We start from the raw sequence: 16162 nt of genomic DNA on the forward strand, positions 1-16162 counted from the left end.
CAGGCATGAAAGTCTGTATAACTATTATGCTATCCCCCCCACCCCTGTATTATTACTTTTGAATTTTTTAAATATTTATTCCCTTTTGTTGCCCTTGTTGTTTTATTGTTGTAATTATTATTGATGTCATTGTTGTTGGATAGGACAGAGAGAAATGGAGAGAGGAGGGGAAGACAGAGCGGGAGAGAAAGATATCTGCAGACCTGCTTCACCACCTGTGAAGCAACTCCCCTGCAGGTGGGGAGCCGGGGGCTTGAACCAGGATCCTTATGCCGATCCTTGCACATTGTGCCACCTGCACTTAACCCACTGCTCTACCGCCCAGCTCCCTTATTATTTTTTTAACCACTGCTTAGTATTGGGTTATGGTAGTATGGGGGTTGAGCCTGAAACTTTAGAGGCTCAAGCATAAGATTTTCTTTGTGGGAGTTGGGCGGTAGCACAGCGGGTTAAGCACAAGTGGTGCAAAGCATGAGGACCAGCATAAGGATCCTGGTTCGAGCCCCGGGCTTCCCACCTGCAGGGAAGTTGCTTCACAAGCAGTGAAGCAGGTCTGCAGGTGTCTATCTTTCTCTCCCTCTGTCTTCCCCTCCTCTCTCCATTTCTCTCTGTCCTATCCAACAACAATGACATCAATAATAACTACAACAATAAAACAACAAGGACAACAAAAGGAAATAAATAAATAAAAAGATTTTCTTTGCATAATCTTTATCACTTCAACCCTAAAGCATTGGACTTTCCACTATGAGAGTCCAGGTTGGACCTGGCATCCCAAGTGCCCGAGTGGCACTCTGGTTCTAACCAGAGCACTGATCAGCTCTGGTTTATAGTGGTATGGGGACTTGAACCTGGGACTTTGGAGCCTTAGGCATGAGAGAATCTTTTCATAATCCTTATGCTATCTACCCACACCATTCTTTCTCACTCTTTCCATCTCTCTCTTTGATAAATAAATCTTTCTTTTTAATAAAAAAAAAAAGAAAAGACAGAGCAGGGAGACAGCATAATGGTTACACAAAAGACTGTCATGCCAACACTGCAAAGCTCTGTGGAGATAAACTACACAGAGAACTTCAGTCTTATCTCTCAGGCATTTCTGATGATCCTGATCCTTTTTCTTTATCTTAAGAGAAAATTTCCCCATCCAGAGTCATCTTCCTCATTTGCAAAACAACAAACAAAAAGCAATTAAGAAAATGTTATGTATGTGCTACTTCCTTTCTAACAGTGTACCTGGGCACTGCTAATTTCTAAGCAAGCAGTAAATACTAGCTAGCTCTGGCCTCTCTACTCTTAAGTCTCTCAATTCCTTCCTGCCCATTGTTTCCCATCTGTTAGAAGCCTATTTTTCCTCTCTCCCAGCCTTTCAAGTGCTTTAGATCACTCCACTTAGATCTGCACTTAGGTATAAATGTGAACCATGAGGCTGGGGAGAATGCAAAAGACTTTCATGCCTGAGGCTCCAAGGTCCCAGGTTCAGTCCCCAGCACCACCATAAACCAGAGCTGAGCAGCGCTCTGGTTTCTTTCTCTCTCTCTCTCTCCATCTCCCTCTCTCTCTCTATCTTTCTCTGGTAAAAATTAATTTCATACATACATACATATATACATACATCAGAAAAATGGCCTTTTAAAAGAAGATTAGAGTAACAAAATTACTCTTTTTTTTTTATAAACCACAGCAAGCAATTTTTTTTTTTTTGGACTTCAGATTTTTTTTTTTAATTTTTATTCCCTTTTGTTGCCCTTGTTTTTATTGTTGTTGTTGTTGATGTCGTTGTTGTTGGATAGAACAGAGAGAAATGAAGAGAGGAGGGGGAGGCTGAGAGGGGGAGAGAAAGACAGACACCTGCACCACCTGTAAAGTGGCTGTCCTGCAGGTGGGGAGCCGGGGGCTTGAACCGGGATCCTTATGCCGGTCCTTGTGCTTAGCACCATGTGCGCTTAACCCGCTGCGCTACCGCCCAACTCCCACTCTTTCTTGTTTTTAAAAAACATTATTCTGAACATGTAGTGCATATGGTATAAATTTCACCAGCAACCAGTATATTTTATTTATTAGTGATTTAATAATGACTGACAAGATTGTGGGATAAGAGGGGTACAATTCCATACAATTCCCATCACCAGAGTTCTATATCCTAGCTTCTCCATTGGAAGCTTCCCTATTCTTTATCCCTCTGTGAGTATGGACCAAAAATCATTATGAGATGTAGAAGTTGGAAAGTCTGTCTTCTGTAACTGCTTCTTCACTGGACATGATTGTTGACAGGTTGATCCATGCCCCCAGTCTGTTTCTATCTTTCCCTAGTGGGGCAGGGCTCTAGAGAAGTGGGGCTCCAGGACACAGTGATGAGGTCGTCTGCCTAGGGAAGTCAGGTTGGCGTCATGGTAGCATCTGCAACTTGGTGGCTAAAAACCATTAAGCTATAAAGCAGAACAAATTGTTTAAGAATAAGGAGCCTAAAGGTAAAAATATAGCAGATGAAATGCGGGGTCTTCATGTTGGAGGAAGTTAGGAAGTCTACTTTAGGTATATTCCAAAGGGTCAATGACTTTAGTAACTTTTGCCTGAGCTCAACAGCTAACATGCCTGTGGACTAAGAGTATTGTCTGGAAAAATAGTGTCAGAGTTGAGAATAGGACTAGAAAGCTGAATCAGGGCAGAGAGAAGTTTCTAAATATAGGAAGAGTATATAAATACCATTAACGATACAAGGCCCTAGTCAGGGAATCTTCTGATTCCCACATAGATATGGTGGGTCTAGATCTCTAACAGATCCCTCTCTCCACCATCACTGATCATCTCCATCAGGAACAACATCATAAACCCTCTTGTGGGTCTCTATAGGACCTTGCCCTTAATGTAGAACACCAATGGTAGAAATTGCCCCACTCTCTGTAGGGAGGCTAGATCAACATACTCTGCCACTCAAGGAAGGCTGGTTCTGAAATGAGTGCAGCCTAGAATGTCCTAGCTGTGACCATGGACTTTGTGCTCCAACTGACAGGGAAGCCGAAGTTACAGGCTCCTGTGCTAAATATGAATAGACATGGGCCCTAGGTCAGATCAATGGGGTTTACATGCAATCAGTACATTTAAGAGGAGTGTAGCATATATAAATGTATGTAATCAAAATAAAAGGCTATATTAACATGTACTGTTTTGTTACATAGAAGAAATGTTTGCTGAATTAAAGGATCCCAAAGGAGAAAATACTATTTTTGTGAGCATTTGATGTAGCAATTTATGTATTTATTCATCAGACACTTATTGAGTGCCAAGTTCATGCCAGGCACCATGCCAGAAGTGAAAACACAAAGATGAATAATTCATAGTTTTTATCTTTAACCCTTAGAGAAGTCACAGTCACTTACGGAACACCAGGACATTGTTTTAATTCAGTGCAGTAATGCTATGACAAAAGAAAGCACGAGGTAATGTTTAGAAAGAAGACAGGATAATGGGCCAGGTGGTGGCACACCCCATTGAGTGCACATGATACTGTTAGGTTCAAGGACCCAAGTTTGGGCCCTGTTCCCCAGCTGCAGTGAGGAAGCTTTATGAGCTATGAAGCAGGTCTACAGGCACTCATTACAGTGGATTCGTAGCAGCAGCACTGAGCCCTAGCAATAACCCTGGTGGCAAGTTAAAAACAAAACAAACAAAAAAGATAAGATAGTAAACTGAATAAAAAATATTAACCTATAAACTGAGTTTGAAATAGTACATTTGACAAAATTATTTTCCTAACAGAGGAGATTAGCTCATTCTTTCAAAGTAACAACTTGCATGCTTGAAGCTCTAGAGGCTATACCACCTTATGCTAGGGCTGAGCAGTGTTCTGGGTGTCTGTCTGTCTGTCTCTCTCTCTCTCCCCCCTCCCTTCCTCCCTCCTTCCCTCTCTTTCCCTTCTCCCTCTTTCTCCCTCTCTTTCCCTTCCTTCTATTGTAATAAATAAACAAGTAAACAAATAAATCTTAATAGTTTCTAAAATTATTACTCTAGTAGAGTGGTAAAAATATCAGTAGAATTGAACTCTGTTACTACCCAACTTCTTTTTTCTTTTGCCTCCACGGTTATTGCTGGGGCTCAGTGCCTGCACTATGAAACCACTGCTCCTGGAGGCCATTTCCCCCCTTTTTTGTTGCCCTAGTTGTTATGTCATTGTTGGATAGGACAGAGAGAAATTGAGAGAGGAGGGGCAGACAGAAGGGGAGAGACACATACCTACAGACCTGCTTCACCGCTTGTGAATCAACCCCCCTGCAGGTGGGAAGCCAGGGGCTACCATCCAACTTCTTAATAGCTATGTGAACTTAAATAGGTGATTTCTTCTTGAGGTTTAATTTTCTTGACCTATAAAGTGATTGAAGCATTTCTGGCATATGATAAAAATTGTATAATGCGAGAATGGGGTGGTAGCACAGTGGGTTAAGTGCACGTGGCGCACATGGGTTAAGTGCACTTGGCGCAAAGTGCAAGCGCCCATGTAAGGGTCCCGGTTCAAGCCCTGGCTCCCCACTTGCCAGGGAATCACTTCACAGGCAGTGAAGCCCATCTGCAGGTGTCTATCCTCTCTGTCTTCCCCTCCTCTCTCCATTTCTCTCTGTCCTATCCAACAACAACAACATCAATAATAACTATAACAATAAAACAACAAGGGCAACAAAAAGGAATAAATAATTTTTAATAAATTGTACAATGCGTGGTCCAGGAGGTGGTACCAGTGGATAAAGCATTGATTCTCAGCCATGAGGTCCCGAGTTTGATCCCCGGCAGCAATCTGTACCAGAGTGATGGCTGGTTGTTTCTCTCCTCCTGTCTGTCAAATAAATAAATAAATAAATTCTTTTTAAAAATTGTACAATGCTATGAAATTTTTTTGGAAACCATCGACTCTTATCTGTAGAGATGTAAGACAAGATTTCTAGCATAGGCCGCAAGTAAGATATATATATTGCTTTAAGAAATGATAGAGAACTAAAATAATAATTGCTTGATTGGAAATCTGCCCAAGTATTTCAAGGAGACTATGAGAATTGTTAAACATTTAATTCTTGATATGGTCTTTAGTCTTATAATTTCACTAGAGTAAGACAATATATAATACATGATTTATGGTTTTTTTTTCCCCCTCCAGACTGACATCTACAGACACCATTCCTAAAAGCAAATTCCTTGCACTGGGATCAAAATTTCGATATAGTGGCCGGACTCAGGCTCAGACCAGGCAAGCTAGTGCTCTGATTGACAGGCCTGCTCCACATTTTGAGCGTACAGCAAGCAAACGGGCATCCCGGAGCCTTGATGGAGGTTAGTATTAAATGTTGAGGATGTGTTGTGATTCCTAACTCTTTTGGTGATAGATAAAGGAAACAACAGTTATTAGAGAACTAAATTTTTTAAATCTCTGTGGTAAAATACAATGGGCATAAATAATTTTCTTTTTTATTATTAGTGATTTAATAATGATCGACAAAATTATGGGATAAGAGATGTACAATTCCACACAATTCTTACCACCAGAGTTCCACATCCCATCCCCTCCATTGGAAGCTTCCCTATTCTTTATCCCTCTGGGAGTATGACATAACTAATTTTCTGACACATTGGGATCATGTTAAGAAAAAGAGGTTGTCGGAGAGATAGCATCATGGTTATGCAAAGAGATTCTCAAGGCAGAGGCTCTACAGTGCGCGAAGTTCAGTCGCTTGCACCACCAGAAGCAGAGCTAAGCAGTGCTCTGATCAAAAAGAAAAACAATTTTTAAAAAGTTTCATAAGTAAAGAGATGAAGGACAACTACCAGAGGGTTTCACTCATATGTGGAGTCTAGAGAACTGATGCACATGAACTTGAGGCGAGGGGAGGGCAACAAAAGCAAGAAAATTGTTTCTAAGATTTTATGAGAACTATAGTGGTTATCTTTGGGAGGTGGGAGGCTGTCCAAACAGAACTTCAGCTGTGTGGTGTGGAACCATATTTGTAGTCTTCCAGCCCTGTAACCTACTAATAATCACAAGTAAAAAAATGAAGAAGAAAAAGAGAATGGGGAGGGGAGACAATTAAATTTCAGAGAAAGTAGTGAGTTAAATCAAGTTTCCACTGCTAGGTAGTTCTTGATTAAAGAACTAGAATTAGAATTTAGAATTTCTAGTACAGAGTAAAGGCCTTAAATAGTATACTGAATTAAAACCCTGTTGAACATTTTTTTAATTTATTTTATTGGATAAGACACAGAGAAATTGAGAGAAGAGGGAGAGATAGAGATAAACAGAGGGGAGGAGAAAGATAAACACCTACAGACCTCTTTTGCTTCTTGTGAAGCGCTCACCCTGTAGGTGTGGAGTTAGGGGCTCAAACCCTAAATCTGATTTCTTTCTGTTTCTATCCAATAAATAAATGAATAAAATATTTATAAATAAAAGGAAAATAAGGATACTAATAGTCAATATTCATTGCGTATTTAGTATGTTCCAGTCACTGTCCTAAACATCATATGTATGTTATCTTGTAAGCATGTGAATTACATAAAAACAGTAAGACAAAAAAAGTTTGTTTATAGTTCTGTTTTTTAAAGTCACCTTTTTCTCTGAATCTTCTCTGTATTAGAACTGGGACTAAAGACCAGGGAGACAAGTCAGTGTATCTACTATTCCTTCTTTTCCTAACTTTCCCAAGTCTCCTTTGGTCCTTCTGCGCCTCCTCCTCCTCCTTTTTTTTTTTTTTTTGTTGTCATTCTTCACTTTGTTTTTATTTTTTACTTGGTGCTAGGGAACAAAACCAGGGCTTTGTACATGTGCTCTACCACTGGCCCAGCCCAGTTTTTCTATTGTAGATTTTACAAAAGTACCATCTTACCATCTATAGAGTTCCACCTGTCTCCAACTTTAGTATTCTCACGTGGTGTCAGTAGTCACATGCTCTATCCTCTGAGCCGCCTCGCCTCCTTCGCTCCTCCCCACCCCTACCCCGGAGCCCCACCCAGAGAGAGCACTGCTGAGCTCTGACTTATGATGGTGCAGATTGAGCCTTTGACTTCAGAGTCTTAGGCATGAAAATCGTTTGCACAACTATTATGCTGTCTACCCTGCTCTGTTTTTGTTTTTTAATTAATATGGACCTCTAAGCTAGAAGTGGTATATTAAGGAAATTATTACAAGTTTAATAGTACAAATAAACATTCCTTCTCTCTTCTGTTATATCTGGTATTCAGCTATAACATCTGCTTCCCCAGATGGAAAGCTAAAACTGATTCAGATCCCAATTTGTAAGATGGAGCAGTAAGTCACAAGGATAGTTAATAATGATGACAAGAATTTTCCAGCTTATATTTCAGTTGTACTTTCTTCTTTTCCAACTATTCCTGTATTTTTCTATTTAGTACCAAAAACCTGGTGAACAAGAAGCATACAGAAATTCTTGGGTGCCAGGCAGTGACACACCTGGTTATAAATGCACATTACAATGCGCAGAGATCTGGGTTTGAGCCTCCAGTCCCCACCTGCAGGGGGAAAGCTTTGCGAGTGGTAAAGCAGTGTTGCAGGTGTCCTTCTGGTATCTGTCTGTCTCTACCTCACCTACCCTCTCGATTTCTGGCTGTCTCTATCCAATAAATAAAGATTAAAAAAAAGAAGAAGAAATTCTTGTATTACTCATTAAAAACCTAGAAAACACACACACAAATTATTTAAATTTCTAGAGTCACACATTCAGGCAGTTTTTCATTTTATGATTGTGGGATTGTTACCTGGAATATACACCTGTATCATCTTTGGAGTTTTAAAACAAAAGAAATGCCAAAGCCTGCCTCTTAGATAACCTCCATTGTCTGTGGTGGACCTGAGCATCAGTTGGGCTTACATATATGTGTTTCAACACCCACTGATGTTGCATGTGAGCACTCTAATACTGGGAGCACTGACCCGATACATTACCTCTTTTCTCTGTACCAGGGAGCAGAAATGATGCTATTAGCTAACAGAACAAGGACTTAAGTCTGCCCTCACGGGGCCGGGCAGTAGCGTGGCAGGTTAAGCGCACATGGCACTAAGTGCAAGAACCGGCATAGAGATGCCGGTTTGAGACCCATGCTCCCCACATGCAGGGGGGTCGCTTTACAAGTGGTAAAGCAGGTCTGCAGGTGTCTGTCTTTCTCTCCCCCATCTCTCTTGATTTCTCTCTGTCCTGTCCAATAACAACAACAGCAATGGCAACAATAACAGTAACAACAAGGGCAACAAAATGGGAAAAAAGGTCACCAGGAACAGTGGATTCATAGTTTAGGCACCAAGCCCCAACGATAACCCTGGAGGCAACAACAGCAAAAAAGTCTGTCCTCACTATGATGACTTTGAGTTTTACTCTTTTACTACTCTAATATATAACTAATTTGCTGTTGTTGCAGACAACAGCAATAGAATCCTGAAGTTTATGGCTTCATAAGATCACCACCATTGGGCAGAGGAGGTAACATAATGGTTATAAAGAAAGAAAGAGGGGCCAGGTGGTGGCACACCTGCCTGAGTGCACACATTACAGTGCACAAGGACCCAGCTTCAAACCCCCAGTCCCCACCTGTAGGGGGAAGGCTTCACGTATGGTGAAGCAGGGCTACAGGTGTCTGTCTGTCTCCCCCTTCCTCTCTCAGTTTCTCTCTGCCTCTATCCAATAATAAAAAAATAAATAAAGTTAAATGAAAGGAAGAAAGAAAGAAAAGAAAAGAAGAGACTTGCATAAGAATCCAAGTTCGAGCAGGGACACTTCACAAGTGGTAAAGCAGGTCTGCAAGTGTCTATCTTTTCTCCTTTTCTTTCTCTTCCTCTCTCTTCTCTTCTCTCTCTCTCTCTCTCTCTCTCTCTCTCTTTTTCTTTTTACCAGAATGCTACTCAGCTCTGGTTTATGGTGGTGTGGGGGAATTGAATATGGGACTTCAGAGCCTCAGGCATTAGTCTTTTTACATAACCATTATGCTATCTACCCCCACCCTAGTTGTCTTATCTTTCTCTCTCCGTCTCTATCTCCCTCCTCTCTTAATTTCTCTGTGTCCTATCCAATAAAATGGAGGGAAAAAAGGCTACAAGGAGGGGCCAGGTGGTGGTGCACCTGGTTGAGCATACATGTTACAGTGCTCAAGGACCCAGGTTCAAGCCCCCGGTCCCCACCTGCAAGAGGAAAGCTTTGCCAGTGGTGAAGCAGGGCTGCAGGTGTCTCTCTCTTCCTATCACACCCTTCCCTCTCAATTTCTGGCTGTCTCTATCCAATAAATAAATAAAGATAAAAAAATTTAAAAAAAAAAAGAAAAGACAATCTTAAAAAAAAAAAAAAAAAGCTACCAGGAGTGGTGGATTTGTAGTGCAGGCACAATTATTTTTAAATGATTTTTTTTGCCCACCAGAAAAGAAAAATAATTGAAGTTTTAAAGGTGTTTCTATATATGCATCAAAAAAAAAATTTTTTTTTCCTTCCTCCAGGGTTATTGCTGGGCTCGGTGCCTGCACCATGAATCCACCGCTCCTGGAGGCCATTTTTCCCCCTTTTGTTGCCCTTGTTGTTGTAGCCTCGTTGTGGTTATTATTATTGCCCTTGTTGACGCTATTCGTTGTTGGATAGGACAGAGAGAAATGGAGAGAGGAGGGGAAGACAGAGTGGGGGAGAGAAAGACAGACACCTGCAGACCTGCTTCACCGCCTGTGAAGCAACTCCCCTGCAGGTGGGGATCCGGGGGCTCCAACTGGGATCCTTACGCCGGTCCCTGCGCTTTGCGCCACATGCGCTTAACCCACTGCGCCACCGCCCGACCCCCGCATCAAAATTTTTTAATATCCAACAAATAAATTCATAAAACTGAAGAGTCAAATATCTTTAAGAAGGAAACACCTGGCTGAGTGCACATGTTACAATATGTAAGGACTTAGGTTCAAGCAACTGAAGGGGGGGAAGCTTCATTTTTGGTAAAGCAGATCTGCAAGTTTCTCTCCCTCTCTAGCTCCCCCTTCCACTCGATTTCTAGCTGTCTCTGTCCAATAAGTAAATAAAGATAGTTAATAATAATAAAAAGATTTAAAAAGAAAAGTAATCACTGCCCCCAAACACTGAGTATATTTAAAGAGCAAACATTGAACATCCCTAGAGGTGGCACCAAAGTAGAAGTCTGGACTTGTACGGATGAGGTCCTGAGTTCAATCCCTAGCACCATAAAGTGCTCTCTTGGCCTCTCTCTCTCATAATATAAAATTAGTCCTTTTTAAAAAAAATGGAACTGGGCGGAAAGTGCAAGGGCCAGCATCAGGATCCTGGTTTGAGCTCCCAGCTCCCTACCTGCAGGGGGTTCACTTCACAGGCGGTGAAGCAGGTCTGCAGGTGTCTGTCTTCTCTACCCCTCTATCATCCCCTCCACTCTCGATTTCTCTCTGTCCTATCCAACAACAACGACAGCAATAACAACAACAATAACAGTGATGATAAACAAGGGCAACAAAAGGGGAAAAATTTTTAATAAAATTAATATATATATATATGTGTATATATAACTGGGGCTGAACATTGTTACCATGCTCAGGGACCCAGGTTCAAGTCCCTGGTCCCCACCTGCAAAGGGAAAGCTTAACAAGCAGTGGAGAAGGGCTGCAGGTCTCTCTCCTTCTGTTTCTCCCTATTACCTCTTAATTTCTCTCTGTCGACAAATAAGGAAAAAGAATGGAAGGAGGAGGGAGCCAGGCAGTATTGCAGTGGGTTAAACAGAGGTGGCGGGAAGCACAGGGACAGGCATAAGAATCTGGGTTCCAGCCCCTGGCTCCCCACCTGCAGGGGGCTCGAAAGGAAAAGAAAAAACAGAACTACAAGGGCTAGTAAGTTAGCTCACCTGGATAGTGTGTCTACTTTGCCTTGTGTGTGACCCAGGTTTAAACCTGGCCCCCACCCACTGGGGGAAGCTTCAGTGCCATGATGTATTTTTCTCCCTCTGCCTTTCTGTGTGTCTTTTTCTATCTTGAAAAGTCAGCCCAGAGCAGTGAAGCCTTAGTGACTACAAAAAGTAAATAAATGGGGGCCGGGCGGTGGTGCACCAGATTAAGCACACATAGTACAAAGCACAAGGATCCCAGCTCCCCACCTGCAAGGGTTTGCCTCACAAGTGTTGAAGCAGGTCTGCAGGTGTCTTTCTCTCACCCTGTCTTCCCCTCCCCTCTCAATTTCTCTCTGTCCTACCCAAAAGAAAATAAAAAATGACCACAGGAGCAGTGGATTCGAAGTACCGGCACCGAGCCCCACTGATAACCCTGGGGGGCTGGGGAGTAAAGAAATGAGGGGGTTGGGCAGTGTCCCACTGGGTTTTGCACATAGTACGAAGCATAAGAACCCCTGCAAGGATCCTATCTTTCTCCTTCCCTCTCTCCTCCTTCTCTCTCAATTTCTGTCTGTCTTATCTAATCAAATGGAAAAAATGGCTGCTAAGAGCAGCGTATTCGTAGTGCTGGCACCGAGTGCCAGCAATAACCCTGGTGGCAAAAAAATGAAAAATAAATGACCACCGTGAATCTCTGTTGTGATTCATAGTTTACAGTCTTGTTGAAAAAAGAAAAATTTTCTACTTTCCATATCTCCCAGGTGAGATTTCTCAGTTGAATTGCTTTATTAGTGTGTCATGTCTCTGGTATCTGATTACTGTAAAAAATGGCGACTAATCCCTAGCACTGCAAAAACGGTATCATCTGTTTTCCATCTACACCATACCTCGGCCTCGCGTGAGCTTAATGTGCAGCTTGATGATGCGAGAATCCAGCATGGAGCCCAGCCAGTCTATCTTGGCGTTACTCTCGATCGCACCCTGTCATTTCATGAACATCTCATAAAAACTGCAGCAAAGGTGGGCGCGAGGAATAACATCATTGCAAGACTGGCCAGCTCCTCATGGGGCATGAGCGCTTCCGCACTACGATCATCATCTCTGGCATTATGCTATTCCACTACAGAATACTGTGCCCCGGTATGGTTCCGTAGCCCCCATGTCCACTTGATCGATTCCAAATTATATTCCTCCATGAGGATAATTTCTGGAACCATCCGTTCCACCCCGGTTCCATGGCTGCCAGTTCTTAGCAACATCGCCCCGCCAGATATTCGTCGGGATGCAGCATCATCTAAGTTCATTTCCCACATATACGCTCGACCGGACATGCCAATATACGCGGATATCTTCGCCCACCCTGTCCAACGCTTGACGTCTCGTCAACCAATCTGGTCCCCTACGCCTACACTGAACTTCTCTGTTCCAGACTCTTGGAAACAGAGTTGGCAGTCAGCTGAGGTAAAGAATAAACACCTCATCACAGACCCCTGCAAGTGTCAACCCAGCTTTGACCTAGCACGTTATGATTGGGCCCTGCTCAATCGCTATCGATCAGGCCATGGCCGGTGCACCGCTATGTTCCATCGCTGGGGAGCCAGAGACGACCTGAACTGCCCCTGTGGCTACAGACAGACTATGACCCACATAGTCAACGACTGCCACCTCTCCAGATTCAAAGGAGGTCTTGAAACTTTACATCAGGCTCAACCTGACGCTGTTGTTGACTGGCTACGGAAGAAGGGCAAACGCTAGAAGAAGAAGAAGTGTGTAATAATTTTTGCCCAGCATATTCTTGAAATAGTGTTAACCTATAGCAAAAGAAATACAAGGACTAGATAGTATGTTAATGATTATTAACACCTCTAACTACCAATTTCCACACTTACACCTACTTTGCCACATGTAGCACAGACTGTCAAAGCTAGGAATGCTGAAGACAGATCATTTGGCTCTCATTATTAGTTTTGGATAAAAACCAAATACAAGTGGCAAAATAACACATGGTGAAAGCATGGGCTATGTTTCTTTGGTGCCAGGCAGAGTGGAATTAATTCTTTGAGAGGAGGTGTGAGTACACATGTATAATGATACTTTAACACAACTGTGAGCAAAATATTTTGTCACAATCCCTCTGCCATCTGCCATTCTTGGTTTGACTGGTTTAAAGCACTCATGAGTGGCAGGAACTTGCTGGAAACCATGGACTTTTCACGGAAGATAAAGTAGATTGCTGTGTTTTTGATGTTTTTCCTATGCATACCTTGTAAAATTATTTCATTCACTAGCATTTGTTATAGGCAACAAGTATTTCTTTCTTGAGGAATTATTTTAAATTAAATTTGAAATTTGTCTTCTCTCCTCATTCATGGAATTCCTTTCTTTAGCACACTCTTTATAGTTTATATGCCTGAATTTAGCAGAATAAATTAAGTCCACTATACTCAATTTAAGAAGGAAGGTAATTGTGTAATGAAATTGTAAAGATTTACATGCAAAATGATTTTAAAAATTGAAGTCTCAGTACATGGAAGAATGATGATCTGTTATCAAAAGTATTAAATTGTGTGGAAACAAAATCATTACTCCTAGACACTGCTAGATAACTCTGGTTTTATTAATACAAACCATATGCTTTATTTTAATCCCTGAAAGAATGAAGATGGAAATCATAAGAAGAGAAGAATTGCAGAACAGGGAGCTAGCCTGTGGTAGGGCACAGACATAGATGAGTGATTTCCTAGGTTTGATCTCCAATATCAGCAGTAGTTAGAGCCAAGCGGTGCTCTGGTAAAAAATTACCAACTATGTGAAAAGATTAGAGTTTTGTCATAAACCTATTTAGCATATTCTCTCTAAAACAATCTATATATAACCATTTTCCTAAAAGAAAATTTCTCAACCTCAACAACCTACCTGGACACACTAGATTCCAATATTCTCTTTTCACTTATCTTTCTAGTTACAACAGCCAACACTGCCTTGCACATTGCCAGAGGTTGTCTGTGAGTCAAAATCAGCCCTGGTTAAGAACTACTGCCCTAAATAGAGGATAAAAACTATGATAAAATTGATTTAGAAAATGTAGTAGGAGCAGGGGTAGATAGCACAACGGTTATGCAAACAGACTGTCATGCCTGAGGCTTCAAAGTCCCAGGTTCAATTCCCCTGCACCAGCATAAACCAGAGCTGATCAGTGCTCTGGTAAAAAAAGAAGAGAAGAGAAGAGAAGAGAAGAGAAGAGAAGAGAAGAGAAGAGAAGAGAAGAGAAGAGAAGAGAAGAGAAGAGAAGAGAAGAGAAGAGAGAAAAAAAATGTGGCAGCACTTAAGATGGCACTCAGGCTTTTTGAAGAGTAAAATCCAAAGCTTCTGAATATGTATCATTTTAATAAAATGAGTTATTACAAAGAAAATTACTAGGGTTAATTCACCTGGTGAGAAACTTGTCTTGCCATATGCCATTCCAGGACTGAGCCTTTGGTATAATACAGGGGATACTTTGGTGCTATGATGTCTCGCCTCTCTTTATCTCTGTTTGAAAAATCAACCCAGAACCACGAGATCACACATGTTGAAAGGCCCTAGTGAGTTAAAAAAAATTTTTTTTAAGTCTCTGGTTGAAAGATCTGCCCTTAAACAAGCATTCAAAAATATGCATCTCTTGTCAGAGGTTCTATTTATCAAGTTGCCTTGTTCCAAGGAGAGCCAACAGAAGAATTCAAATGTAATCCTTTTTATGACAGATTCCTAAGATCACCTGAAAATAAATGAATCTTTATTTCAAAATGGCTTCATAGAAAAAAAAATAGACTTACTTAACCTTTTTTTTTTTCTCAGTAGACTACATTTGCAAGTTCCTGAAATTTCTAGGTTAAGAAATCTTGTTAACTTTTTAATAAAATGGGTTTTCATTTCTTTTTATTTTGACATCTCCCTGACCTTCCCATTATGGAACATAATTGTCAGTACATTTTAGCTGTTCCACTGAGGGGACTACTTTTTAGCTTTCTTATTGCCATTAGTTACCTGGAAAAGTAATACTAATTTCTTTTTTAGTTCTTGATAATAGGACACTAGACATTGTAATACTTGTATATATCCTGGATTTATAATTGTTTAATATAATAACTTTAAAGTAGTATGACTCTTACCTTTACTTCTGCTTCCTTTTTTTCCTTTCTCACAAGCAGCAGCTGTCGAATCAACAGACCGAAGTCCTCGTCCCACCTCTGCCCCAGCCATTGCTCAGAGTCAGGTCACTGAAGGAGGTGTTCCAGGGGCACCTGTCAAAAAACCATTGACTTCTAAAACACAGAAGGAAACAGTGCAGGTTGAAGTGAAACAGGAAGAAGTACCACCTGAGCAAGCTGAACCAGAGCCCACAGAGTCATGGAAGGTATGTCATTAGTTCAGATATCGAGCTAATAACTTTCTTGATTTAGAGGTATTCAGTCTTTGACACAGGAAAAGTTTTCAAAGCAATTGCTTCTTGCTGAATCATAACAAATTGACTTCTTCCCCCTTCTTTGTCAGAGGAGCTATTTTCCCATGAACCTGTAAAACTGTTATGAAGAATGTAAGTTATACCAGAAGTTTTCAAGTGACCCACAACTTGACCTAACATATAGCTAAAGAAAGAAAGAAAGAAAGAAAGAAAGAAAGAAAGAAAGAAAGAAAGAAAGAAAGAAAGAAAGAAAGGGAAGTCGGGCGGTAGTACAGCGGGTTAAGCGTACGTGGCGCAAAGCACAAGGATCCGCGTAAGGATACCGGTTCGAGCCCCGGGCTCCCCATCTGCAGGGGAGTCGCTTCACAGGCGGTGAAACAGGTCTGCAGGTGTCTATCTTTCTCTTCCCCTCCTCTCTCCATTTCTTTGTCCTATCCAACAATGATGACATCAATAATAACTACAACAATAAAACAACAAGGACAACAAAAGGGAATAAATAAATAAATATTTTAAAAAATTAGAAAAAAAAAAGTGAGCCATTCGGGTTGGAGACCCAGCTCCCCACCTGTAGGGGAGTCACTTCACAGGTAGTGAAGCAGGTCTGCAGGTGTCTTTCTCTCCCCCTCTCTGTCTTCCCCTCCTCTCTCCATTTCTCTCTGTCCTATCCAACAACGAAGACATCTGTAACAACAACAGTAATAACTAAAACAAAGGCAACAAACGGGAAAATAAATAAATATAAAAATCTTTTTTTAAAAAGTCTTTAAATAAAAGTCCATAAAACACACCAGAAGGACTCTATACATTCCATTTTAAGAGTAATCTCTGGGCGAAGGGTAGATAGCATAATGTTTATGCAAGCAG

The 16162-nt window shown here is 41.3% G+C and overlaps 1 protein-coding gene across 18 annotated transcripts in view; it reads left to right on the forward strand.

The window, feature by feature from the left end:
* EPB41 (erythrocyte membrane protein band 4.1) overlaps positions 1 to 16162 on the forward strand; it is a 217665-nt gene that overhangs the window by 134649 nt on the left and 66854 nt on the right. For 15 of the 18 annotated variants that reach the window (XM_060205680.1, XM_060205692.1, XM_060205686.1 and 12 more), the window contains exons 11-12: positions 5147 to 5319; positions 15039 to 15247. In XM_060205680.1, the coding sequence (XP_060061663.1) occupies positions 5147 to 5319; positions 15039 to 15247 (382 nt within the window). The remainder of the gene's footprint in view (positions 1 to 5146; positions 5320 to 15038; positions 15248 to 16162) is intronic. The other 3 variants (XM_060205693.1, XM_060205677.1, XM_060205691.1) reach the window with 1 other exon arrangement.

The sequence above is a fragment of the Erinaceus europaeus genome, chromosome 13, assembly GCF_950295315.1.
Source record: "Erinaceus europaeus chromosome 13, mEriEur2.1, whole genome shotgun sequence".
Lineage (NCBI taxonomy): Eukaryota > Metazoa > Chordata > Mammalia > Eulipotyphla > Erinaceidae > Erinaceus > Erinaceus europaeus.